Source organism: Drosophila willistoni, assembly GCF_018902025.1.
Source record: "Drosophila willistoni isolate 14030-0811.24 chromosome XL unlocalized genomic scaffold, UCI_dwil_1.1 Seg142, whole genome shotgun sequence".
NCBI classification, from domain to species: domain Eukaryota; kingdom Metazoa; phylum Arthropoda; class Insecta; order Diptera; family Drosophilidae; genus Drosophila; species Drosophila willistoni.
Window position 1 is genome coordinate 5,237,120 of NW_025814053.1, and position 27,386 is coordinate 5,264,505.

A 27,386-nucleotide genomic window follows, 5' to 3' on the forward strand; every position below is an offset into this window, starting at 1 on the left:
AAACAGACCCTTTAGTATGCAAGGGTATAACAGCTACAACTGAATGTTGATCTGACAGAACAAAATGACTATACTAAATATAAATAGGCATAAGATTGTCTTTCGTTATATAGAGTCAAAGTTAAATCATTATTAATTTTTGCATGAATCACGTGCTAAGCCAAAATTTGCTCTAGCTCAAGTTAAAAAACAAGACCATTAGATTAAACTTAATCAATGTGTTAATGTGTCCGATGGCAACTATTTCATTTCCATTATAAAGTCAATGAATTTGCCATTTGATTTCTGCTCATCTGATTGACTCCCCGCCAAGAACAAAAACTACATTCATTTATTTCGATTATGGAATAAGTAAAATGTTTATTGGTATTTTGTTTCTACATATATAGATAGATATATATGTATGTATGTATGTACTCGTATAAACAGGTTATTGTTCTATAGCCAAGACACACAAACTTCAGTTCATGTGAGCTAAAAAACTCCTTTGATTTTGTATAGATAAATATATATAAATAAATACTATACCATATATATATATATAATATTTGTTATTCTCTTCTCTGTCATATAGAATTCTAAATAGTTTTCACAAACATATATATTTTAGCAAATCAAAAGTAATTTATGCTGTTCTGTTAACTGTTTCTCAAGCCACCAAATGAATGGTTAAACAAGCCAAAATATCAGCTTATTATAATTTTTTAATAATTTTTACATAGACATATATAAAGAGCAAAATGGACAGGCGTAAGGCTCGTTTAATAAATGTCAGATTATAAAGCGCTTTTTAATTATTGCTTTGGATTTCTATTTCACTCGCCCTACCTAAGTACAATTGTTTCTTTTGTTTTTGTTTTGTTTTGTGTTTTTCTCGATTATGTTTGGTTGCAAGGCTCAGTCTTAATTGTACTTTACTATATTATATGATCATAAGGGAGGGTACAGAAATATTTAAATATACATATGTATATATATATAAAATCGGTAGTGTTTACGGAATCGGCTGTTTGGTGTTTCGCAAAGAGATTCGTTGAAAAAACAACTGAGGCCACAACGCATTCATACAATAATATTATAAAATATATAGGTTTGATATTCAAAGTTATATAAATCGTAAAGCTGTTATGCGTACATTGATATTTTGTGTTTGTGTTTTATATATTATATATAGTTACAACATTTTCTTTTTTTTTTTACTAACATTTAGCACAAGCAGATGAATGAAAATATAAAAGCTTATAATTGGGGTTTTTTTTTCATTAGATTGCTCTCACTTCCAAAAACAAATCTAAAACCTATTTAAATATAATGGACGTTAACTGATCCTGCATATATATAGTATATATATATATATATATATATATGTACATATATTTGCTGCTTTATGGAAAGAGTTTTAACTAGTTTTTTCCTTGTTTTTGTTGGAATTGTGAACAATCTTAGTTATAGGTAATTACACATTTAAAATATATTTTAATAATTGATATATCAATTGGGAATGCTTGGCAAATTGATTTACGATCAATCAATGGGAATGCCTTGACCCTAAAAATAAGTATCAATTAATTTAAAATTAAAAAAAAAAATGGGTTTTGCTTTTTTAGCGCCTTTTCTTTCCTATTTTCTTTTGTTTCTTTTTTTTTTTTTTTGTTTAAAAACGTTTGAATCACAGTTATGTTGTGTTGTTGTGTTTACGGTTGGAGCAAAGTTTGGGGGGGCGGGGGATAGGGGCAGGTGTCTAATTCTCTCTAAAAATTGTGTTTAATGCCTCCGCCGATTGCCGTGGTTATGCAACATTACAATCTCATCGCCACTCTCATCGGCCACATCCAATTCGGGTTGCATATCATCATCCATTCCATTGTCATCCGTATCATCGTCTGTATGTAGAATATGCTCCAAGTTCTCTTCATCGAAGTAGGGCTGAATCGTCATGCCGCCTGTGTTGCGAATAGGAATAAGAAGATGATAATGATTCTATATCTAGTTGGAGGATCACTTACGTTTAATCGGCGATCGAAACAGTTCCGTCTCACCATCATCGCCCGCATCGTCATCCAGCTCGAATTGCTCTTTACCCTTTTGCGGCAGCAGCGAGAAGTTATAGTATGGCTTATTGCCACGATGTCGTTTATAGAACCAGAACTGAGCACACAGGACACAAATGACAACGCCCACAATGATCAATATGCTGGCCATGATGATGAACAGGAATCGGGGTAACCCAAAGACATGCTCGTTGATCTTTAAATGGAAGATGACATTTTTGGTGGGCAAAGTTGGATCAACCAGATGCACGACTTGCGTGGCCTCAAAATGCCGTGGAGCCTCCACTTTGAGTGTTAAAATGCCCAATGGAACGGCCGATAGACGGTATTCACCAAGGCTGTTGGTAAAGTTGCGCACATGCGTTAAACCGGCTGGTTTAAAGACAGAGACTTTGGCATTTCGTATGGGATGGTTGTCGTTGTCCAACACGATGCCCGTTACGCTAGTCTTAGTGACTGTTGTTGTGGCGCTGGTCAGGTCATTATTCTTCTTGCTTTGTATTTCAGTCACCTCGCCACGAATCAGTGTAAAGGCATGCAAGCGTATGGTACCCACATCGATCTGTTGTCCCTGCTGCACCTCGATCTTGACCACCCTCGACTCATAGTTGGGGGCACTCACCTCGAGTCCGTACAGACCCTTGGGCAACATAAGTTGGAAGCGTGCCGCATTCTTTGTGACATTGTAGACCATCGGATGCTCCAGTAGGCGAACAAAGGCCTCACGCAACGGTTGTCCCTTGTCGTTCTGCACAAGACCATTAACTCCCGTCTGGGTTAGGGCTAGGAAGTTTTTGATTTTCTCAATATTTGTACGCCACACGGAGGCAATCTCATGATGCGTGGGCAAACGGCAGCACGACAGACCAAGTGTAAACATGGGTACATTGTACAATTTGTAGAATAGATTGGATAACCGTTCGGTAACCTCTTGGTGCATTTGTCGACTCGAAGTACTACTGCACTGCAGCGGGGAATAGTTAAACTCGGTCCGTTGAATGCCATGGGCGAATTTCTCCAAGATGGGCTCACCCTTGGGATAGATCAGCTCCGAATTGCCTGCACTAAACGTGAGCATCATATCGAAGCGTTCGCTGTGCAAGAATTGCAGCAACATATCGCGTGCGGGTTCCAATTCTGGATTCAATATGCGTTCGGCTAGCTCATCAGCCAGCACTGGATCACACACGGAATTACTGCAATACAAAAATATAAGTTTGTTTAGATTTCTAGATATAATTCATCGCATTCTTTCTCTTACTTTGCATTGTAGATTTGAAAGACTTCGTCAAACTTTTGGGTTTGCGGCAGAAAATAGATTATGCTATGTTTTAGCAAATCAGTTACAGCGGTGTCTTTTAGCTTATAGCCCTCGACCAGATGCCGGATGAGATTCAACATGATTTCCCTGCCCAATGGAGCAGCCGTATCGAATAGTGAACTAATTACCAGAAGTTTGAATTTGTGTTCCTCTGGTTCGCCAATCTATAAATTAAAGAGAACATACATTTAGATAGTCACTTCAGACACTGAGCCGACTCCTACTCACATCGGAAGTTAGCTTTAGGTAATTAAAGTATCTGCTAAACTCATTGTCCGCATAGCCAAAGGTCGCTATTTGTCCATTCTGATTCTCCAGCTCGGCGAGTCGTTCCCTAAGTTCGGGATTTGTGTGATATCTGGTGTTGACCACATTCTCAATGATGCGAAAATCATTTGCCGATGCCCAATGCTGAGGATCGTCACGCATCAATGTAACATCCAGACGCATGCCAAACGGTTCCGCATCGGGTACTTCCACCTCCACACGCAATGGAGCAAAATCATCGGCCACTACCGTGACATTGTGCTGACCAGGCAAAGCCAGTTTCCAATAATCCCCATAGGGGGTACTATAGATCGAATGATTCGCGCCATCCAGTCGGATCACAGCTCCTGCTATGGGAGTGCCAATCGAGCTGCGTACAAAGCCATGGATACCATGATTCGCCTGCTCGATGAACTGGAGGAGCGGCTCACGATGTTCGTGCCAATATTTGCGCAACTCATTGGCCATGGGGAACTTGTCGCAGCCCATTTCAATGGTCAGTTCCAAACAACCGGCACGCACATAATTCCAATCCTGCATGCCGCCAGTTACACTATACCATTGAGCTCCATTCGTGATGCCCTCCTCAAAGACCTCACTGCGAAAGAGTTCACATGGCTGACCCAGATGCATGGTGGGATGGGCCCGGGAATATACCAAGGCCAGATGACGGAACAAGGCATGATCTTCGGTGGGATTCAGTTTACGGCCATTGATATTGCCATCCCGCAGACGACTATACGGATCATTGAAATCATTCTCATTGTCATCGTACGGATAATTGGCCACCAGTGAGCCGCCATGCAAATTGGCCGATAGTACAAACGGCAGCGACAATGTCCAATTCATAACAGCCTCTACTTCGGGCTCTGTGATGTTGTTGAACTTATCGGTGCCATATTGATCGGGAAAATTGCGATTCAAGTCGATGCCATGGGCATTGGCACGACCCGCCGAGCCGGTGCGATCGCCTTCGTGTGACATCTCATAGCCATCCGGATTCATGCTGTACAGGAAATGCATTCTCGTATTGTTAACCATCCGAGTGACTCGCTCATCGTTGCCAAATCGTTCCACCAGGTATTTGGTTAGCAGTAAGAGCATCTCCTTGCCGACCACCTCGTTGCCATGCATATTGGCCACATATTTGAATTCAGGCACACCCGGAACAGGTCTTCCGGCTGTGGCAAAGATTTCTAGTACCCATAAATCACGACCTTCGACACTTTTGCCAATGCTATAGAGTCGGGTAATGGATGGATAACTGGCCGTAATCTTTCTTAGGAAGCTACATCAGAAATACATACATATATACACATAGATCAGTAAATTGTAGAAATAGAATAGAATAGAAATAAAAAAAAACAATTACCTCTCCATGGCTGTGAAATTGTGATGCTCGAATTCGGTCGGTGTAAGAAAGCCATCAAATTTCTCCTTTCTCTCCTCAGCGGGTTCAGCACGTTCCACTTTCACTTTGTGATAATTGCCTAATTCAGGATCAGAATAAACAGACATGAATACGAAAATTAAAAAACAGAAATAAGATTAAACAGATGATGATGATGATCAATGATGATCCCTGATGGATGATAGATGAGGAGAAATGGTGCTTAGATGAAGATGCAACAAACGAAAACCCAATTTGTGAATAAAGGCGTAAACAAAAATGATAATAAAAAGCCAAAATAAAAGAGACAGAGAGAGAGAGAGAGAGAGAGAGAGTGAAAGGATATTACCAAGCAACAGATGCAGGCCAACTCTATAAATATTCTGATCGTTTATTTTATTCATGCCAAAAAATCAATCAGACTGAGGAGCAAATGGAAAGCAAAGTGCATTTTATTTAGCTTCATTCATGGTTTTCAATTTCTTGGTTTTCTTTTTGTTGTTGTTGTATTTTTGTATCAACATTTATTTTTTTGTAGCTCTGTTATTTTGTAGTTGTATGTGTATGTGCGTGTGTATGTGTGTGTGTGCATGTATTTATATTTGAATAAAGAAAAATTTACAACACAATTATAACCATTATGCAAAAATTGTTAAAAATCTTAAATCGTATAAACTAACGGGGGGAAAAAAAAACATTAGTTTATCTCGTAGCTTTTGGCACATTTTTGTTTTGACCAAAAAATAATCATAATAAAAAAAAATTTGTTGCACAATTTAGGTACTTATTTGATTACATACATATAGGAATATATGTATATATATATATATACGTTGATATATTGAGGAATATTTGTTTCTTACTGATTTACTTGATTCAAATTTTAAATCAAACAGAAAAAATAACCATTAAAAATGGAAAGGCAATAGAAAAGACAATTGTTTAATGCAGATTAAGGATTTATGGTTTTTTTTTTTTGTTTTTTTATATATAGAAACGATAAGTCAAATAATTTTATTTTGCCCTTCCTAAACATTTTAATTTACGTTCTTTTTTTTGTTTAGTTGCTTTTTAACTATGACAAAAAGAAATGCAATTTCACATATAGATCGTAAATATATATATATTCTGTAGAATAAAAATTTGTAGTAAAGAAAAAAATGTTTAACAATTTAGTGGTTTAGTTTTTGTTCTGATAGGATTAACCATAAATCTATATATGTATATATAGATATATATATTTTGTTGTATATATTTATCTCATTATATAGTTAAATTTATTTTTGTATATTTCTTCATATTTATCATAAATTTGCGCATAGTTTTGCTTTTTTTTTTTTTTGGTTTTCTTTTGTTTTATTTTACACATGGTTTTCTTCTACTGCTTTTACACTTGCTTTCTTTTTTAATATTTTTTTCCATTATGTTTTTTTATTTTTGTTTGTAAGAAGAATAAGTTGTAAAGAGAAGAAAACAGAGAAGAGAATGGAAATGGATTGTTTGGCGGGTTGTTTGAGCTCTAGGAGACATTTGATGCCATCCCAAGTGGCGGGGGGAGGGGTAACTAACAGTCAAACTTTTCATTCTATTCCAAATTCCATTCCATGAATGTATGTATATACAAATGATAGAGAAATGAAAAGAGAGCAGCTTAAATTAAACAAGAAAAAAATGCAAACAAATAACAAACCAAAAGAAAAATAATTGTACATATTTTTATGTATATACATATGTACTTAATCATTTTATCTTTTTGCCATGGCAGCTAAATACATGAGAAAGAAAGAGAGAGAGAGAGATATATGTATATAGAGGTGTTGAGGGAAACGATAACAAAACTAAAAAAGAGATTTCGAAATTAAATACAATAGCCTAAAACCCTTTTCTTAAAAGTGATTCTCTTTCAGAGGCTTCATATGAGTGTGCATATATAGACAGTGTGTGTGTGTGATTTCAATACCGTGGGTGGGTTAGGAGAATGTGGGTATGGAAAGTTATGTCTATGTGTGTATGTGTGTGTGTGTGTGTGTGTAGTGCCAGCTAAAAGGATGCAGTATGCAATTGTGCAGTGTCATTATCAACATTATCATGAACATTAATCATTATCATCATCAACATAATCATTCGATTTTCATCATCATCATCATTATCATCATCATCATCATCATTTGTATGCAGATTTCATCGATCGTCTCTAATGTCTAAAGAAATATGGACTATATAAACTGCTAATACCATCATATTTCGTCTCAAGGGGCAACAGTTTGAAATCGATACGCAAAGCCTCTGCATTATTATTGGTCACACGTATCTCCTGCGGTGTACTCGATTGATATCTGTAATGCAAATAGATTCCAAAAATTCGAATATGAAATCACAATTCCTTTTGTAATCAATCATCTTATCATTACCCAAAAGCTGCAGCATAAACACTATAGATGCCAGGCGTCAACAATCTCCAGTATTCTCCCCGTTTCGAGGTGGTTATGGGTTTATCCTCCAATCCAGAGACTATAATGCTGGCATCCGCAATCGGATAGCCGTTGCGATCCTCAACGAGACCCTTAATGCCAATATGCGCCTGTCTCAAGAGCTCGAGCAATGGACGCTTATTGCGTTGCCATTCCGTGGGCAATGTGCTGGCCAATGGGAATTTGCAGCAACTCAACTCGATAGTGAGTTCAAAGCAATTGGTAAAGGCATAATTGAAATCCTGCATGCCACCGGATAGTTCATACCAATTGGCACCGTTTGTAATGCCCCCATTGAAGGTATCATTGCAGTTATTACCGCGTCGCATGATCGGATGATTATCGGAGTATGTGTGCGCCAATTGCTTAAAGACGCGATCGTCCGGCGTCAGGCTCTCCTCACAGCATTCATTGTGGGCTCTAACAATCGGTGGTGGAAGATAGAAATACATTAATTCAATGCTCTTTAGGTTTTTCTGCCGTATTCAAGCACTTACATGGAATTATCATAGGGATAGCTGGCAACAACGGCTCCGCCATGGAAATTGGCAGATAATACAAATGGTTTGCTCACTATCCATTCGGCTAGAGCAGCTGTCTCCGGCTGACGGGTTTGGGCACGCAACTGATGGACATGCGGTTGCTGCAGACGATCCGGAAAATCACGATTCAAATCAACGCCAGCCGCATTGCCACGTCCCACATAGTTGGGCAGAGATTCGCAATGGCCTTCCTGCAAAAAAAGAAAAAAGCCAAAACTCATTTAATCTATAGAGTTGGATCAATTTGGGGGCGGCGGTGGAGGGATGGGGCGTTGGCGTTATGTCAGATATCATGGGTATCATGGGTAGTAATATATATTAATGGACGACAACAAAAGTTTCACCCAATTTGGCATTCAAAGCTTGTCTCCTTACCAAGTTGCTCTCTCTCTCTCTCTCACTTGCTCTTAGACTCGGTTTCTACTTTTAAATGTCAGTCAGGTGTTGGTTGGACGGTGTGGGGGGCGGGGTAGGGGCAAGTCGGCTTAGGACATAATCAATGCATATATATCCATATAAATATATGTATAGATTGAATGCATAATCACTTTAAAACTGGAGCAAGTCAATCAAATCAAAAGCAGAGTTCCAGTTTTTTTTTTACCTTATCTCAAATGTTTAATCCAACGAACGCACATGAACTCCGTTCCCCCCTTCCCCACCACACGCCTGTTCTCCCTCTCCTCTTTAGTCTTCTCACACCATTGTGCTTAAGCAAATTATATAATTAAATTTATAGAATAAAATGTATAAAGTTCACATAAAGTGAACAGAATAAAAATGATCAGTCACGCTAGGCAAACACATTCCCCATGAGGAGGAGGAGAAGTTGGCTAGTTGGGGGAAAGGGTGGTGCGATTGAAGGAGGGGAATGGTAAAAGAACACACGTGTGGCAGCCAGCATGTAAATTCATTTAGTTTTTAATTAAGTCTAAACAGGCCTTTGAGCTTAAATGCAACTTGATTTGGAGTTCTTTCTTCTAAAGAGAAGGTTTCTAGGTCTAGGCGCACCTGTCGAGTTAACATGAAAACATGAAAACATTTCCATATGATATCTTAAAGATATATGTGCATACATACATTGTACATATACCTTTGATATCGGTCTAAACATTGAAGCCTATCTACAACCATCACTCACCAACTCAACCAACCAATCAACAACATTAATTTTCAACATTTTTTGTTGCCAAATATAATGATAGTTCTCTCTGTGTGTGTGTGTGTGTGTGTGCAATATGTCAACATTGCTCTTTGGGGCGTGGCCAAAGGACGGGTGTGGAGGCGGGAGGTAGGCAGGAAAAGGTTTATGCCATCAGCCCCCCCTAAACTTCATACCATCTACTCCACCCACACACGCACATAACAATTTCACAGTTATTGATTTTTTTCCCCCACAAAAAAAAGGGAACAAAACACAGACAGAGAGAGAGAGAGAGAGAACAAGCTATACCACAAACAGGTGACATCTCCGCGCGCTCTCCTTCTCTATCTCTCTCTCTTTTTCTCTGTTTAACTGTGTGTGAAGCTCACATACCTTGGACAGGGCATAACCATCGGGATTCATGGTGGGCATCAGATAGATATCTGTTGAATTCACCAATTGACCAATCTCTAGGCTCGTCTCGTAATTTCCTAGCAAATATTGAGCCAAATAGATAAGCAGCTGTCGACCCACGGTCTCATCCCCGTGCATATTGGCTATGTACTTCACGGGCGGAGTAAGTAAATTCCGCTGATGGGCATGTCGGGAGATTTGCAATGCCAACAAATTTCGTCCCTCCAACGAACGTCCCAGACTATGGACACTGGCCAGCTCCGGGTATGTCTTTGCCAGTCCGGCAAAGACATCCTCCAGCTCCTGTTGACTAGCATAATGCGGATTATGCAGAAAGCTTTCATCCTCCTTGATGATATACGAATAGCTGCTGGACGAGAAGATCGCCAGCATCATCAGTGGCCACATCAGGGATGTTATCTTCATTTTCATCATTATCAGCTTCATCTTTGACCTCAATTGGGTTTGGTTCGTTCGCCTGCTGTTTTGGTTATCACTGGCGTGCAAATTGAAAGCTCCCGTTTCCTCAACACTCCACTCCAATCCTCTCCTTTCTCACTGTCTCTCTCTCTCTCTCCCTCTCGTTGTGTGTGTGTGTAATAATTCTTCTGTTATTCTTACGCCTCTTCGTCGTCGTCTTGATGTTAATTTTATTTTGTTATTGTTGTTTTTTTATGTTTAAATTTCGTTTTATTTTGTTTGGCTATGCTCTCCTTTCAGCACACACACACACACACACACTGACGCACAGCACACACCAAACGGCGGCGGCGGCGTGTTGTGTTTGGCTTTGTGGTCTCTTCTTTTTCTCGTCTCTTGTTGTTGTCGTTGCTGCTGCTGGTCGCTGTCAGTGTCGGCGGTGCTTGGTGTCGTCGTCGTCGTCCGTTTTGTCCGTGGTGGCGGCGTATATGGTTGATGCAGCTCAGCTTCGTAAAATGTACTGTTTGAAAATTTGTTGCGTTGATTGGCCTTAAGCCCGTGCCCGCTGTTGCTGCTGCTGCCGCTATCGCTGCTTACGTCGCAATGCTCTGCTGCTGCAGAGAGTCACACAAAGCGCGCGCTAATTGTAGGGAAATTACACGGCAACCCAACCGCGCTATCGCCCTCCTCCTCTCAATTGACGGTTTTTTCTTTCTTCTATATATGTATATATATATTTATTTTTGTTTTTGTTGCTTTTAACAGAAATTAATAGTTGTTATTATTTCAAGTTTTTATTTTTGAATGTGGCGCTGCTTTGAGTTGCGGCATTGCCAGATGTAAAGCGTGCAAGGCGCCGGCGCAAGTAAGAGAGAGTGAGAGAGCTTGACAATGTACGTCAGTCGTGCAGGATATTTTTAGCCAAAGAGAGATAAAAAATCAATAATGACGTCGCATTGGCGTCATAGCAACAGCATTCCTTGCTCCTCCACTGTTTCCCGTTATCCGCATCTGAGTGTGTGCCTGTGTGTGTGTGTGTGTGTGTGTTATCTTGTGAGCCTCTGCGTGGGTTCAACACCCACACAATGGCACGTATTTTCTCTCTGCCTCTCCTTACACTTTCATGTTTGGTTTTTGCTCGTCGATGCTTATCAGCTGAAATCCCGGACATTATCATTGTCGTCGGCGTCGCAGTCACGTCTCTGCGCTTTTAATGCCCTGCACTTACAAAAAACCCATTAATAATATTTATAGGGGATTTCTGGACAAATACCTTGTATTAATCAAATGTAGCCATTGACTTTTCTAAGAAAATTGTAATATTCTCTTCCTTTAAAGAGCATTGCGCAGTCGGCTTCATGGCAACTTTTCTTCTTTTTTTTTTTTCGACATTTGTACATTGTTAAACTGAGAACATTTAGCACTGAGCAACAGTTTCGTATTAAACTGCGGTTTTACCCATTATCATTATCACAAACCTGAGGAAAACATAGCGATAAGCAAATAATTAGAAACCCACAAAACAAAAAAGTTCTTCATCATTCTAGAAAAGTTTTCACATCTGACTTTTTGACTCGTAGTTTTTCTTAGAATTGACTTACACTTGCCAGAAAAATTATCCGTACATGCAAGTATTAAGTAGAAAATTCAAGTTTACATCGGATAATAACAGCGATAAAGTTATAATTTGATAGGTCTGTTTTATTATTATGTTTATTCGATATTTTTTTTTGATTCTCACAATATTTTATAATTCTTGTTACACGAGAAGCATTTTTTTTAAATTTAAAATGAAAATGTGGCAACATTGTAACCTAGAAAAAGTTTCCGTACGCATCGAAAAGGGGGCATCCCATGCTATCAGCAGATCTTTATTAACTCAATTACAGTTACATTTTAGTTTGTGGTATTTTGTGGCGTGAATACATGACTTTCAAGATAGGCTTAACATATAAAAAGTTCGAGTATTTAGCATGGCACCCAAAAGTAAGGAAATTACTCCAGACGAACGGAAAATTATTCTAAAACTTCGAAATGAAGGGAAGTCTTTTCGAGAAATTGGAAAAATAATAGGCAGGTCCCACTCCTCTGTCCAGTACGTGGTTAATACCTTCGAAAAAACTGGCTCCATTCTTTCAAAGCCACGTTCTGGGCGCCCGAGCAAGCTGTCAGATCGTGAAAAACGGTCAATATTGCAGGAAGTAAAGAAGAATCCTCGAGTAACTGCATCGAAATTAAGCGAAAATGTTAAAGATTCGTTTGGTAAAACCATTCATGAAGACACTGTTCGCAAAATATTGAAAAAAGAGGGTTATCATGGCCGTGTAGCACGTAAAAAGCCCTACATATCAGATGTCAACCGAAAAAAGCGAATGGATTTTGCCAATGACCATGTAAATAAGCCTCCAGAGTTTTGGGAAAGTGTTTTATTTTCGGACGAAAGCAAATATTGCATATTTGGCATAAAGGGCAGAAAACTCGTATGGCGAAAAAGTGGTACTGCTTTGAATAAAGAAAATTTGGCGCCCACTGTCAAACATGGCGGAGGTGGGGTGATGGTCTGGGGGTGTATGGCGGCCGAAGGAGTGGGTAAACTCGTATTTATAGAATCCATTATGGACCAATATGGATATTTAAATGTTTTAAAGTCCAATTTGAAACCAAGTGCTGAGCAGTTGGGGCTGGGAGACGATTATTATTTCCAACATGATAACGATCCCAAGCACACTGCCCACAATGTTAAGCTCTGGTTGCTATTTAATACCAAAAAAAGGCTAGATACTCCACCACAATCACCAGACCTTAACCCCATCGAACATTTATGGGATTTGCTGGAACGCAAAATTCGACAGCACACCATAACTTCAAAGGAAATGCTCAAAAACGTCCTTTTGAGTGAATGGAATGCTATTACCAAAGATGAAACATCCAAACTGGTAAATTCGATGCCCCGTCGCCTTGCAGAGGTCCTTAAGAGGAAGGGCTATCCTACGAGCTACTAAAGCTCAATATATTATAAGATTTTTGAATATTTTTTAGGTTTTTATTTTGTTGTACGGATACTTTTTCTGTTCCTTTCTTATGAAGTTTTTTGTTTTTGTTTGCTAATTTTAATTTAAAATAATAGAATCGTGTAAAAACGAGTTAAATATATTGGACAATAAATATGTTGAACATATGAATAGCAATTTCATACTTTTAAGTTTATTAAAGCACAATTTTTTTGACAAATTGTTATGTTCTCATGGTGTACGGATATTTTTTCTGGCAAGTGTAGGTCAGTTTCGAGATCATCAATTCTTATACATATGTATGTACTGATAATAAGACGAAACGTAGTTGTACGAAATAACTTAGACAACTTAGATAAGTACGTACATCAGAGAGCATGAGCGGGTGTCAGTGGATTGTATAGAAAAGAGTATCAGATTGACATACTGCTAGAAGTTACTTTAAAACTGTCAACGGAAATTGGTTAAGCTACTACTATTACACTTTGTAACCACCGGCCCCCCTTCACCCACCCATCCCTTGGGTAAAGGTAAACCGGTTGCATACAAAATGCCTCTCAATTGCAGGAAAAAACAAAACAAAAACAGACAGAGAATATGTAAGCCGAAACTTTGTACAAATATCGATGATGACTGCAACGGCAGTGGGGGTGGGGGTGCGGGTGGCGTTGGCGGCATCATTTGTGTGTAACCAGTTTTCTTTGAAAGATAATTGCAACCGTTTGTTTTGTTTCTGCAATTGCAACACCAAAACAAAAACCAACAACAAATGACGTCAGGTGTTAGCTGTTAATCTGTCAAAAGGCAAAGCCCGAAACGACAACAAATTGTACCTTGTTTCTTCAACAAATTTATGACAAGAAGCCATAAAACTGTCGAAATAAACTATCTACGGCCCCCAAGTCACTTATCACGCAAATCACTTGAAGTTATGGCCATTTGAATGCCAACATTTTAATCTAATCATGACTAACTAGAAATTCCAACAGAACTAAAAAAGTGTCAACGAAAGATTATCCCCGAACAGTGCACAAACATATATAAATAGAAAAGGTTTTGACAACCTATTCATCAATTGTTTTTATTTCAGGTAAAGGGAAAAACATTCGCAATATTCGCATTAAGAGTGAACAACAATTGTCTTTTTGGGAGCGTCGTTACGCTTAAGGGCCTAAGATTGTGAAATGTTTAGTAGATAACATTTTAAATACAACAAATTACACAAGCTTAAGTAGCTTATTTCATGTCATTAACAAACTACATACACCTAGATCTTTACCTTATTGCTTACTTAAGCAACTACAAATGGAAATTGTTGTAGTTGCTTGAAATAAAATGGATTGAGAGAAAACTGGATTGCTAAGACTTTCTAAAAACTAGCACACACGATAAGGCTTAACTTAGCTTAGATCAACTGACTAATTCCATGCAAATCACTTGTAGAAAAACGTAATAGTAACTTATACTTAAAGCAGAATACAAGATTCGGATCCGGGCAGTGAAATAGCCCCCTCAAAATAGGCAAGTGCTCGATAAGAAGTGTGCAAAGAAAGCATTTCCGACTTTATTTCTTTAGAAAAACTATAAATCGATATAATGATTAAAGACTGTGAGGGGGAAAATGATTTACTTTAAGCAAATTGTTAACATTTCAACAACAACATGATTGGTATGGGGAAGTGATATTCCTAGTTAACCCTCTCGGGGATCCATCACTGGTTTTGGATCAACTACTTAAAGCTTTGCAAGCTATAATCTCTTTTAAATCAAGTCCTTTGGCATGACCTTTAACCAGATTGCAGTACTTATTGATTGACAGCGACTTACACTATCAGATTCTGAAAAAGTCCTTTAGATACCTAGAGAAACTGTTTTGAACTGCAAATTTATGATTTTTACTGGCTACGAGTAGGTTGGTATAACTATAGAGGCTCGACTGTACATCTATAGTTATCAATATACATGCATATATACTTAATGCATTTTAACATTTATTTGGATTTTATTATTGTAAGGAAAAACACTTGCGCCAGCACGTTGGGTAAAGTCAATAAAATTAACTTAAATATGGTTATATAAAAACAGTTAATTGATCAAGTTTACATCCAAAGTCCTATATATCTCTAAACAGACTCAGTTCCCAAATGCTATTAATTATAGTCTATTTCAATCGTGACCCAAAACGAAAAACTAGAACTAGAGCAAATAACTTAAAAAGCTAATTTGCAGGTGATCTTGGTTTCAGTTTGATAGAGAGAGGAGAGAGAGAGACACATGGGTGGAGAAAGCAAGTTATCTGTATATGGGGGAAACGTAGTAGAAAATGATCAAAAACTTTGCCCCCCTTTACAATGCGCCCCCAATTTAATTGAGAGAACTAGAGAGAAAGAGAGAGAGAGAGGGAGAGCGAAAGGTGCTGTTTTGGATTGATGACGTAGGCGGTGCGGAGCAGAGGCAAGGGGCTTGCTAGCCGGTTTAACTTGCTTATATATACATATATTCATAATTCGAAAGAAAAGATTTTCTATGATTCATAGGTTTTACTGTGCGACAATGTACATAAAAGTGTACATACATATGTAAAATTTTTAAAGATTTGGGTCTGTATATACCTATGTATGTACATAAATACATTCACTTTTTGTATTCATATATTTTAAATGGGTTTAGACACAGCAGGGCTTATGGAGCTTGCAGCTGTTTTGTTCTGCTTCTTTCATTTCATTTTGTTCATTGCTTTCTTTTCTTTTGATCGAACTTACCTGGGCAGCAGCAAATCCATCTGGATTACAGCTGGGCAGAAAATGTATTTCCGTGGTATTTAATAACTTTTGCACATCAGTGTCGATGTCATAGCTGGTGGCCAGATATTCGGCCATGTAGAGTACTATCTGGCGACCCAATGTCTCATCGCCTTGTATGTTGGCCACCAATTTGACCATGGGACGAAGTAAATCCCCGGTTTTCTCATTATCCGGCGTGGGTGGAGCATTCAAGGCCAAAGCATGCAATGGTCGACCTTGCGAAGATCGTCCAATGCTATAGGCTTGAGCCAAATGTGGATAATCACCGCCGATTTGCTTGAAGAGTTGACCGATTTCGTCGTTATTAAGATAATGGGGATTGGAGAGGAAATTCTCCGTTTCCTCGACTACTTCGACTTGGGCATTTTCACTGCTGTCGCTGCTGATGCTGTTTACTGAAGACGCCGTGGGGGAGGCAATTGTAAGGACAAGGCAAATGCATTTTAGGATCACAAGAACATACGAGGAAGCTAGAGCAGGCGGCATATCTCTACCGCCAAATACGAATCTGCGACGACGCAGACACGTAAGCAGCTAACAATAACAACAAATATCACACACAAACACAACACAGACCGCAGGCGCGCACACTCTGACAGATGCAAAATGCTGTAGTGTGGGAGAGAGATAGCGTTTTCACTTGTTGCTTTCTCTTTAATCGATATGCTAATTAGTTATTAACAATTGCATTTGTTGCTACTATTCAACAACATCAACACAACACAACACACACACACACACATACACTCGCGCTCGTCCCTAATTGCAATTGCACTCATATAAAGACAAACACAACGGTAAACTGAAGCAGTGTTACCAACTTGTACGTACACTAAATTATATTGGAGCCCAGCTCCCAGTATTTGAGTAAGGTTCCCAGTTTTTTCTCTCACACGCCAAACAATCGATATCGATTACTCAGTTTTTGTCAACGCCAATTTGACCATTTGCCAACACCTGCGTCCTTTACATTTATAAGGCGCCGAAATTGAAAATTAAAATAATGAAATTTCTTAATTATAATTTATTCAACAACAAATACTTAAGCATAAACTAACAAACACATTAAAACAAAAATAATAAAGGTCTATAGAAATGTTTAATATATGTGTATATGTCTTAAAATGTGTATATATCAAAAATTAGTATAATTTGGTTTTTTTATATTAAGGCAAATCTTTGTTTTTGGTTTTTTTTTTTTCGTTTGGAAAATTGCAGTTTTTTTTCATTCAAATGGTAATCAGACGTTTTGGTTTGCATTTTGCTTGCAATAAAGTATTTTTGGTTTACTTTTACATACTACATATGTAAAAGTGTTTCAGAGTATAAAAAATGAATAGTTTGGTGTCATTCTATTTGATATAAGTTTTTAAAGTAGTTGTTAGTTACAGTACACATTTGATTGCTTACGATTTTCTTGATATTTCCATTTGCAGTTCGAGTCCTATCTGGGATTTGGGTTACTTAACTAGGTTGAATATGTATTACAGGCCTGACCAATCAATAAAAAAACGAATAAAAATATCATGGAATATTCATAAATTGAGTAGGCGGTGCCACCATTACCATTACACTACCCACTTCTTGGTTTCTTATACCCATACCCATATCCAACATCTGCTAATGCTCTTGGGGTGTCATCAGTTCGTTTCTTCGGCGTTTCTTTTGCTGCTCCTGGGATGTGGCAAGTCGCTTCTTGAGCATCTGAAAAGTTTGCTGCATGCTTCGCATTTGAAATCGTATGGATGTGCTGACGTCACGCTGCAATTGCTGCACCTCCTGTATATCCTTGCGCAGATTTTGATACTCATTTGTCACTTCGGTCATAGATTCCAATAACTCCATAACCTCCATTTCATCCATTTGCTCCATTGTGGTCTGGTCCAGGCTACGTTCCACTGCATGCAGCTTGTGGGCCATTGTATACAATTGGCTGCCAGCATTGGCCACCTTTCAAAGGGCAAGGTTTTATGACCCATGTCAGGGGGAGGAGAATATAAGTATAAATAGTTACCCTTCAGTTTTGTGTTTTGATATTTACCGATTTCTCCAATGCCGTGATATCCTGATAGCCCGTCATCTCTCTGTCTGTGTGTAATCAATTCAAATGTTCGACATAATTCAACCAAAAATTTAACTAACTGCGCAAAAATTATTAATAAATTTGTTTGGTTTTCCTTTCCGTTACTGTTGCCTATTTTTAGGCGCTGCGACTTGCGCGTCCGAAGCGTTATTCGCCAAGTATCCGAATCCTGTGGGGCGTTCGGCTATTTATACATGGCTCCCATCTACACACATACACACACACATACATTGTGCACAAGCATACGGGCGCAAGCACACATGCTTCTTCCGCTTCCGTCTGGCCAAGAAACCCGAAGGCGAAGGCAACAACGACCTACGACGAGCGTATTGAATGTCAAAACAAACAAACCCACAAGCCTACCCGAACACCATTCTCCATAACCATATCCCATTTCCGTGACCACCCTTCACCCTACAAAGCAAAATCCTGTACATAATCCAGCATCCAATTCAGGCTAACGAAAGTATCTTAATTATGTTGACCAGGAAGCGGAAGCTTAAGCGAAACTTTGTTTGCACTTCTCGTTGTAAGTAAAGGGAAAAGTGAAAAAAGCAAAAGCTCATTATCTTTACATTGCTTTTGCTCTAGTGTCATTGGGATTTAAAGACCAATATCTAAAACATAAATTTATTTGAAATTGTTCGTTTGAAATACGCAGATTTATTTTCCAACACTATATTTCTAAATATATTTAGTGCGATAAGTCGATAACGTGATGTACATAAAGCACCACCTCTAACCGCCATTGCTTTTTAAATTTACCGAACACTTTGAAAAAGTTGGCGTCCTTTTTTTTTAGATGTAGAACAGCAACAAAATTATTTTAAAATACATCATAGCTAACAATACGTTTATAAAAATCTGAAGTGCACATTCACGGAAATTGAACAGACATATTTCAAAAAAAGAAAATGGACCACACAGTTAAATTGGAAATCCTTGAGGAAACGTCTGCATACGTCGATCGTCTGCAGTCAATGTGGATTCATATGTTTGAGCCCAAAACATGCGATGAGTTTCTTTTGCGTCTTAAGGAGCATGTGAATATATTCTTTGCCGATGTAATTAACGAATCGACACAAAAGGAACAGATAATACTTAGCGAAATAGCCAGTCTGAAGACTGAGGCCGAGGACCTTAATCGCCTATTGAATGAAAAGGTTGTCGTAGGTGAGCGGCCCGAGGACATGCCCCTGGTGATGTGGCAATTGGAATTGGACAAAAGCATTGAGCACCTTCGAAAGGACCTGAACGAACGTCGTGCTGAAATTTTTGAGTTGCTTCTGCAACAGGAGCAGCTGTGCGATGAACTGGGTGAATTGCCTCTGCCCTTGTTGGCCGATCCACTACCTAAAGAAGACGAATTGTTTACATTTCGCGAGCACTTGGAAAAAATGCGTGATAAACGTGATCAGCGGCTCAAGGAGATGTACGAGTTGCGTCAGGAGATTAAACAGCACATGAAGACACTGGAACTGCTGCCCATAAATGAGAATGTTGAGCGTCTATTGAATCCCATCAATCAGAATCTAACACCGGAGACATATGCCAGTCTTCAGAAACTGCGTGAAACTTACAAGGCACAAATCAAGGAAATGGAAACCGGCATTAATGAGATGTTTGAGAAAATACAAAAGCTATGGGACCGTCTCGGCGACGAGGTGATCGAGCCAAAGCAAAGGACACGCATTGAGGAATGCAGATCGAAATACAATCAGCATACATTCGATATACTCCGCGAGGAGGTGCAACGCTGCCAGACCCTAAGAAGCCAGAATCTGAAGCGTTTCATTGAGAATCTACGTGTGGAGATCTACAAGTGGTGGGATCTCACCTTGAAGAGCGAACAGGAGCGCAAGCGTTTCTATAATTTCTTCAATGATTTCTACAATGAGGATTTGCTCGAGCTGCATGAGTTCGAACTGGACGATCTGAAGAATTACTATTATAAGAACAAAACCATTTTCGAGCTATTCGAGAGTCGCGGTACTCTCTGGGCTCGCATGGAGGCTTTGGAGGCCAAAGCCAATGAGCCGGGTCGCTTCAACAATCGTGGTGGCCAACTACTTAAAGAGGAGCGTGAACGTAAGGCTATTACCTCGAAGCTGCCCAAAATTGAACAGGAAATAACCGAGCTTGTTCAGGAATATCAGGAGCGAGAGAATGCTCCATTCTTGGTGTTTGGTAAGAATATACTGGAACGCATTGCCGAAGACTGGGAGACTAAGAAGAAGAACCGCCCGGTATATGCTGGCAAAATGTTGCCACCACCTACACCCACACAGGCGCCACGTACTCCCATGTCCATGCGCAATGTGTCGACCTCCACATTTTCATTGAGAAAGACACCATCTCAGGTCAAATTGACTACGGGTAGCACTGGCAATCTAAATAAACGCCGCCATCTGTTGACCAGCGGCTCCTCGACCAATTCTGTTAATGAAACGGCCACGCCCAATGCCAAGCGCAATCTAATATCCTTCTTGAAATCGCCCGTACCGTCGCCACGTAATCGACGTCCACCAGCGCAGCGTCAGTTGTCAGCCAAAACCTCTAAGAATTCGCCCTTGAGGCGTGTACGTGTCTTTGAGAACACCATGCGACGCAGTGGTGGCCTTGGACGACGTAGTATGGGCAAGAATCGCAATGCTGCTGCTGCCGCTTCTTCAACCAAGGTAGCCATACAAATTCAGCCGCCCACCGATGATGAGTATGAATATTTACCGGATGAGAATTGTAATCCAGATGCTGCTCATACTGCAGTTGGTGCAGATCCCAATGATACCTATCAGGAGTTTGAGCCATCGGCAAGATCATCCATTATGCCATTGGGTCTGCGTCAGCCACGTGTCCTAATTAAGCCCAAGTCCACACCGTCAAAGCCAATGGCCAAGAAGATAATGCCACAACCATTGGAGACTGATGATGAGAAGCGGCGTCAACGCAATCTGCCCGAGCCCCGTAGCAGTCGCATGTGGCGGCCAAACAAAGTCTAATTATATACTTAATGTTAAAGAGATTTAATAAAATTATAATGTACCTTAGTACCCTACAATGTCCTGCCTCTGTTTTAGATGTAGTCTCTGTTTCTTTTCGACTATCTTTTGCTTTTGGTTTTTATGTTTTATCTTTGTTTTATGCTTAATCTCTTTTTTCTTAAGTCTTTTGAATAACTGTAACTTTTTGTGAATTGAAAAATCAAATAAAATTTTTTGTTTTCTTTTTTAAGGCATATTTTAAGACCGAAATCGAAATCGGCTTTACCTACTTATTGATTAAAACAACGTGTAAAAGAATAAAATGCTTCAGCATAAATGCAATGTAAAATTATTTGATATGTAAAGTTGGTTTATAATTTCTAATAACATTAATTCATCTAGAAATTGATTTTTTTTGTATAGATAATAAATCATTGAACAAAAAAAGAGCTATTCATTGTCCAACTAATCAAAAAAAAAACTGATTGGAATTGAATGAGAATAAGAGAGAAGAGTATATAAACAACTACTTAGTTTAGTTAATCATTTATTAACCCATTTTTCATTCCATAGCAGACTCTGACTTAAACAACTAGATCCAAGTTCTTTAGCAGGGTTTGCCCCAAAATTATATGTCTACGTATTATATATATATATATTAGTTATATAGTCAGGCATATACAAGTACGTATATATATCTTTATATAACTAAATCCATTTTGCCATATCCTTTTTCATTTTTTCCTACATGATCTCTTTCTCTGTTTCCTCTGTTTTTTTTCTTTTACTTCGTTTTCGATCTATGCTTTTGTGTCCCCTTATTTTACTATTATTATACATGATATTATAAACATTATAAAAAGTTTGCTCTTATTTAGTTAATATAAAAAATTTGACTAAATTATAAAATTTGCCAGAGTTGGATTCTCCACCCTTTTGTTGTTGTTGTTTTTAGCTGGGAGTATTTGTATTTTGTTGTTGTTATTGGACCAGAATGATGTTGGTTGATTTTGATTGATCCCAGTGGTGGTTGTGTTTGTGGTGGAGCAGTGAACAAAGAGAAGGTGGTGGTGGTGGTGGTATTGATGGTGCTGCAATTGATAATGGTCGAGTTCAGCTAAGCCGACCACCGGCTGCCTCATGACGGCTAACCAAAAGAGAGCTGGCCACCAATTTGTTGCCATCGCAGAGTCGGAGAACGGTAAGAACTTCGTTGCGTGGATAGCCCAATGCCATGAGATCGGTAACATCTTGTTCGGTAAAACGATCCGTCACTTGGATGGCATTCACAGTGGCATTGGCACTAGTTGAGGGTCCACCGCTGCTGCTGCTGCTGCCTCCGCTGCTGCCATCACGTTTGCTCTGCTCAATGGCATCGTCAATGGCCTTCTGTTCGGCCTGCTCCTCGGAATTGCCAGTCAAACGTGCACTGGCCGGCAGTTCGCTTTCAGGCAGAAATGGTGTTGTGGTCCCAGTGGTTCCAATGATCAACAAATTGCGCTGCAAATCGATAAGGCACTGCGCAAACAAAAGACATTATTAACAACTAATCTTGGGAGGGAGGTGAGAGAACCAAGTGCCCACCTGATGACGCTTGAGCATATCCAGACCCAGCAGCATGTCCATTGGCTGTTGTCCTAGCACCGTGAAACTTGAGGTCAAATGGTCATTCTCAATTTGCAATTGAACCATGTGAATGCGGCCGAGAATGGGCTGAGTGCCCACTCCCTTGGCCACACCATTCCAACGGGTATCAATCAAACGATTTACGTGGCATCTTTCGGCGCAATCCTTGCTCATGATGGTAGTCTGAGCTCCCGAGTCCACAAATGCTTTAACAGGAAATCCATTCACCTTGCAATTGATATACCTAAAAACGAAATGCAATTACCTAAGTTAGGAAGATATTTTCTTTTTGTGGGATGGGGGGTCATGGAAAACTTACAGCATCGTCACGGTACCAAAGATTTCTGGATTAAACTCGATGGCCGCTGCCATATTATCCTGTATGTTCTTCTGCTGTATCTCCTCGGCAATGAGACGCTGTGTCTCCTGATCGAATGGATCCGCTGTCAGCATACGCATGCGCTGATCGTTGCGACGTTTCCGTTCGGCAATATTTTCGCGCAGCACTCGAGCAAATGTTTCCTGATCACCGGAGTCCAAGGCATCGGCCAGACGTGTATTATATTGACGAAGCAGTGCCAATGTCTCTGGACTGGACAGAAACGATTGACGCACTGCGGCCGGATCATCATCGAAATTAACATTGAAATCATCTGTTGTGGGTATGTTGGTGAGACTCTGCTGATTGAGCGGATTGGTATTTGTGTTTTGTGGTGGTAGTAGTGAGGACGTGGGAGCGGCCGCTTGGCCGGGTGTTGGCAATCTGGTGGTGGGACTGCCGCCGCTGCTTGTGCCCGGTACAGCAATGCTACTAAAATCCAAGTTAGTAATCGCTGAATTGCCAGAGCCGGCTTAAACAATAACCAAACAGACGATAATATTAAATGGGTTTTCAATAACTGTAAATGTTAAAACATGTACTAAACTATAGAAGATATATAGTCTTTACAAAAAGTCATTCACAAAAGGTTTAATCTCTATAAACAGTTTCCAATCTAAGTTTGGGCATTTCTAGACAGGCAAATAAGCTAATTGACTTAGAAGCTAATTGTCGACTTGACCCAGCGGCGGGACCCAGTAGGGATTTTGGTGAGTTAAATGGTAACAGTTAATAGAAATCCACCCCCTTTAGAATGCCTCATTTCCTACCCTGTTAATCTACTACTGTCTTGTCTCCGGATCCCATCCTGATTAACATGCGGTTAATATGCGTCATAACCAAAGTTGAGACAACAAATTGTTGTGCCCACACACATGCATATACCCACATACGTATGTATATGTGTGTGTATATAAGCATAATGTGTGCCGCAATTCGGTCAGACAAGGCCAGCCAACAGAAAGTGCCAACGCATGGGGTCATCTACCACACGGAGCAGAAGCAGATACAGATCTAGCAGATCGCACCTGCCGCCACCATTCCCATTTCCATTCCTTTATCTATATATGTATGTATGTAGATAGATATGTGTATATATAAATACATATATGTATTTTCTTTTTTTAATGCAATGGCATCAAATTGCTATCCCCAAAAATGCCGCCCACCGCCTTCCAGTATATACATGAGTATGAGTTGGAATGTGCAAAAAAAAAGTAATAATAAAACAAAAGAAAAGAAAAAAAAAAAGTGCAGAGCCAAAAAAATAAATGTATGTAAAAAATAAACGAAACAAGGCGTTTATTTTTAAAAATTAAATGCGCCGCAGAAGACGAACCGATCTTCACCCACTTAACAATGTGTTTTCAATTATGGTTAATGCTTGTGCTAATGGCCGAAACTGTCTCCAAAGAGCCAGAGTAACATAAGTAACTCTGACCTATATGGAATTTTGTTTATCATTAGATGACAGTTCAAATTGTACCTGACGATTTCGTCATTAATTGCAATAAGAATGACTACTGATGGAAATATCTCGAAGTGGCGTCTTGTTTTGCCGCTTCTACAGGATCTGGTCACCTCAACCACACATCATTATCGATTTGAACTCACCTGCACTTGGACGTTGACTGTTCACCCTACGACGTTCCAGCATAATAAAATCGCCATCCCTTACGCCGGATTGTTGCAGCGTTTGCTTGTTATCCGACAATTCGCGTCCATTGAAAAGTACCAAAATCTGATCACTCTCGACACCAATTTCCATGGAGCAGAGAGCTTTGAGATTCTCCAATTCGAGATCCTCGGATACGTCCAAACAGAAGACCTGATCATCGGCGGTGGTGACAGTGATTTTCATTTTAAGATTTTTTACGCTTTCGCTTCACGCTGGGTATTATTTTCGGGGGGGCACCAACAGAAGAGTAGAGCCGTAAGTAGAGTAGTCCGAAGTAGTAATCCAAGAACTTTTCGTTGTTTTAATTTATTTCGGTTCGTGCGAACTGCTGGAGGAGGCTGGCGCGCTGCCCGAAGAAGCGCTAAATTATAAATGCTTTGCCTTTGGATATAGTCTTTCTTGTTTTTCGCGTGTTCTTTTTGTATTTTGCGTTTTTCTCTCCTTCTTTGCCACTTCTACTCGGGTTCTCGTTCGTTTTTTTCTTTTCTTTTTGGATTTTCTTTTGTGCGCTGCGCTTTGTTATTTTGACAGAAACAGAACGCCGCTGCCGAGGGTTGTATTTGTGGCCGTCTATCGATAAGCGCGCCAACCGTGCACATTGATTGGCATATTTGAATTTTGTGTGTTCGTGGGGTGGAAATCCAACAGGGAAATCTAGAAGAGAATTTCTATGGGTTTTGGGGCCAAAAAAAAATATAGCAATGACATTTTCCGCAAAGAACAATTGGAAAGCTCTTTCAAATACAGAAAGCAATTCATTACATGAAAAAATTTGTTGCTCGTGATTGGTAACAGATGGGAAAAAAAATTATTTCTACTATCGATAGGTATTGTTGTTTTTTTCGGTAGCCCTAGGAACCTATCGGCTACCGATTGCCGTTTGTCATACAAAAACAACACGATAAACAACATTAACAACAACAACAACAACAACAACACAGTTAAAAGTAAATTGCCTAGTAATGGAGGAGAACTGGTGGGCTGTATATTTAAAGGATTTGGAGTCCGAGGGCAAACGCCAGGATGCGTTGACCAGGCTAAATGCGATGATTAACAAACAGGGCAACAGTTTACCCCCGCCTGTGATCGAGCGTCTCCTGCAGTCCTCCACTCTGTACGATTGTGCGGTGAATGAGAAGGAACCACTGGCAGATTTGACTATTGAATTTCTGGGTTATTGCCTAGAGCAGTTGCGTCTTGATACCACCGATGAGCAATTGCCACAAGTGCTGCAACGTGGACTCACTCATTCCAATCCGGCATTGCGTTCGCTAGTATTGAGCTCACTGCTGAAAGAACTTCGCCGCCAGTCGACGACCAGCGAGATACTTCAACTTCCCGGGAATGAGCTGCTGTTCTATGTGCTGGACGAATTGCGTCAAACGGAGACTCAATGCAGTGCCACTGCCATCAGTATATTGACAATAGTGTTGAGTCAGCGCCTGAATGATGCAGACATTCAAGCCAAGTTGGTGCAACTCCTGCAACAGAATGAAATAGTACGCTGCCGCGCCTATGAGTTGGGCGTAATGCTGGCCAAGCATAGTGCCGCCTGCTTAAGCTCTGTGGAATTCATTCTCGATGCAGCTCTAAGTGAACTGGACAACGATGACGTTCTGCTGCAGGCCAGTGTTATGGAGATATTGGTGCCACTGGCCGAACAAAATCATGGACTCTCGTATATGGAAAGGCGTCGCGTTTTCGATCTAATTAGCAGCCGAGTGCAGCGTATCGAGGAGAATCCTCTAGACATGTTACTCATACCCAGCATTATGAAGTTCTTTGGCAAAATTGCTGCTGTACAGCCACAGAAAATAATAGCAGGTTATCCTCAAATGATAACTTGCCTCTTTGATTTGTTGCAAAGCGGCGACGAGACTGTTTTGCCCACAGCCATTGATACACTGGCCAATCTGGCCGGTTCAGTGCCAGGTAAAACGCTATTGCATGTACACTTCCAGCCTGCCATGGAGCAACTAATGAAGAAATACAGCAGTTACACCAAATCCGCATCATCTTCGATTAAAGAGCGTGTCCTTAGCTCACTGGATGTCATATATACGTTGGAGGCGCCACCCACAGGTGAATTGAGCAACATTCTGAAGCAATGGTATGAATGCTTTGCCGGCGGCCAGCATATTAATCAGATTATGGAACTGATTAATACACCCTTTCCCGATCTTCAGTTAGCAGCCTTGTCCTGGCTCAAGACCCTCTGTAAATATCGTTGGGGTATTCTAAATGTGCAACGTACTGGCGGGGCCATTGAGTTTCTTCTATCGCGTCAACGGGATTTGCACAAAGATGTCAAGTTTCTCAAATGGCAGATAATGGAAATTTTATCAGTCAGTTCGGATTTCACGGCCACCGAAACAGTACGCTTCACGGCCTATGTCAACGAGGGACCCTACTACATACAATCGGATATGAATGTAGCCACCGAACCACAGGGCAATGCTTAATTGAGCATCGTTCCGAAAGAGATGGCAATACACAAAACAGTCAAAAACAAAATTCATTTAAATCTTAGATTGTACTTCAATTACATATACATACATATATGGTAGAGTGTTAGACTTTGGTGTAGATTTTGTGAGCATTTCGAATGTATTTAGAAAACAAGAAGAAAAAAACAGTTGAAAACTACTTTTAAATTAAACGATAATTAGATTTTTAGATTTATTACAGTTTTGTGTTTTTTACAACAATATTTAACTACATAATTTAAATCACATATTACACTATGTATTAAGGGAATCAGGATAGATCATTAAGTAAACCAATTTGAAGAGGAATCATGCAAA

At 39.7% G+C, this 27,386-nt stretch overlaps 5 protein-coding genes across 8 annotated transcripts; 2 read left to right on the plus strand and 3 right to left on the minus strand.

Annotated features, from left to right (window-relative positions):
- Nucleotides 1–1,618: 1,618 nt before the first annotated feature.
- On the minus strand, nucleotides 1,619–16,620 carry LOC6644767 (carboxypeptidase D). 2 transcript variants are annotated; one of them, XM_015177945.3, is made up of 9 exons: nucleotides 15,794–16,620; nucleotides 7,998–8,233; nucleotides 7,441–7,920; nucleotides 7,265–7,365; nucleotides 5,012–5,129; nucleotides 3,601–4,927; nucleotides 3,313–3,536; nucleotides 2,007–3,247; nucleotides 1,619–1,943 (listed from the first exon to the last, which is right to left on the minus strand). In XM_015177945.3, the coding sequence occupies exons 1-9, from the start codon at nucleotides 16,319–16,321 to the stop codon at nucleotides 1,765–1,767; spliced, it is 4,434 nt and encodes a 1,477-aa protein (XP_015033431.1). In that variant the 5' UTR covers nucleotides 16,322–16,620; the 3' UTR covers nucleotides 1,619–1,764. The 2 variants fall into 2 exon arrangements, with proteins under 2 accessions (XP_015033431.1, XP_002067582.2); XM_002067546.4 differs by lacking the exon at nucleotides 15,794–16,620 and adding an exon at nucleotides 9,580–10,277 and having other exon boundaries at nucleotides 1,621–1,943.
- A 413-nt stretch (nucleotides 16,621–17,033) lies between these two features.
- Nucleotides 17,034–18,058, minus strand: LOC6644765. 2 transcript variants are annotated; one of them, XM_047011556.1, is made up of 3 exons: nucleotides 17,877–18,058; nucleotides 17,440–17,785; nucleotides 17,034–17,327 (listed from the first exon to the last, which is right to left on the minus strand). In XM_047011556.1, the coding sequence occupies exons 1-2, from the start codon at nucleotides 17,913–17,915 to the stop codon at nucleotides 17,456–17,458; spliced, it is 369 nt and encodes a 122-aa protein (XP_046867512.1). In that variant the 5' UTR covers nucleotides 17,916–18,058; the 3' UTR covers nucleotides 17,034–17,327; nucleotides 17,440–17,455. The 2 variants fall into 2 exon arrangements, with proteins under 2 accessions (XP_046867512.1, XP_002067580.1); XM_002067544.4 differs by having other exon boundaries at nucleotides 17,034–17,785.
- Nucleotides 18,059–18,558: 500 nt separating this feature from the next.
- Nucleotides 18,559–20,973, plus strand: LOC6644764 (protein regulator of cytokinesis 1). The gene has a single exon (XM_002067543.3). The coding sequence runs from the start codon at nucleotides 18,833–18,835 to the stop codon at nucleotides 20,915–20,917; it is 2,085 nt and encodes a 694-aa protein (XP_002067579.1). The 5' UTR covers nucleotides 18,559–18,832; the 3' UTR covers nucleotides 20,918–20,973.
- A 453-nt stretch (nucleotides 20,974–21,426) lies between these two features.
- LOC26529932 (protein DDI1 homolog 2) lies at nucleotides 21,427–25,289 on the minus strand. 2 transcript variants are annotated; one of them, XM_015177977.3, is made up of 4 exons: nucleotides 24,519–25,289; nucleotides 22,845–23,376; nucleotides 22,484–22,769; nucleotides 21,427–22,417 (listed from the first exon to the last, which is right to left on the minus strand). In XM_015177977.3, exons 1-4 carry the CDS (start codon nucleotides 24,763–24,765, stop codon nucleotides 22,013–22,015), a joined length of 1,470 nt encoding a protein of 489 aa, XP_015033463.1. In that variant the 5' UTR covers nucleotides 24,766–25,289; the 3' UTR covers nucleotides 21,427–22,012. The 2 variants fall into 2 exon arrangements, with proteins under 2 accessions (XP_015033463.1, XP_023032637.1); XM_023176869.2 differs by having other exon boundaries at nucleotides 22,845–23,178; nucleotides 24,519–25,288.
- Nucleotides 25,290–25,468: 179 nt separating this feature from the next.
- On the plus strand, nucleotides 25,469–27,264 carry LOC6644763 (26S proteasome non-ATPase regulatory subunit 5). Its single transcript, XM_002067542.4, has one exon. The coding sequence runs from the start codon at nucleotides 25,545–25,547 to the stop codon at nucleotides 27,042–27,044; it is 1,500 nt and encodes a 499-aa protein (XP_002067578.3). The 5' UTR covers nucleotides 25,469–25,544; the 3' UTR covers nucleotides 27,045–27,264.
- Nucleotides 27,265–27,386: the final 122 nt, after the last annotated feature.

Coding starts and splice junctions, on each gene's coding strand:
- LOC6644767 (XM_015177945.3), bottom strand. CDS start 16,321: ATGCCGCCTGCTCTAGCTTCCTCGTATGTTCTTGTGATCCTAAAATGC. Junction 8,234..15,793: donor ATGGATTTGCTGCTGCCCAG/GTAAGTTCGATC, acceptor CTTTTTTTGCAG/GAAGGCCATTGCGAATCTCT. Junction 5,130..7,264: donor CCTTGAGACGAAATATGATG/GTATTAGCAGTT, acceptor ATCCTGAATTAG/GCAATTATCACAAAGTGAAA.
- LOC6644765 (XM_047011556.1), bottom strand. CDS start 17,915: ATGACGGGCTATCAGGATATCACGGCATTGGAGAAATCG. Junction 17,786..17,876: donor TCACGGCATTGGAGAAATCG/GTAAATATCAAA, acceptor GCCCTTTGAAAG/GTGGCCAATGCTGGCAGCCA.
- LOC6644764 (XM_002067543.3), top strand. CDS start 18,833: ATGGACCACACAGTTAAATTGGAAATCCTTGAGGAAACGTCTGCATAC.
- LOC26529932 (XM_015177977.3), bottom strand. CDS start 24,765: ATGAAAATCACTGTCACCACCGCCGATGATCAGGTCTTCTGTTTGGAC. Junction 23,377..24,518: donor CAGTCAACGTCCAAGTGCAG/GTGAGTTCAAAT, acceptor TTATTGTTTAAG/CCGGCTCTGGCAATTCAGCG. Junction 22,418..22,483: donor ATATGCTCAAGCGTCATCAG/GTGGGCACTTGG, acceptor TTGTTTGCGCAG/TGCCTTATCGATTTGCAGCG.
- LOC6644763 (XM_002067542.4), top strand. CDS start 25,545: ATGGAGGAGAACTGGTGGGCTGTATATTTAAAGGATTTGGAGTCCGAG.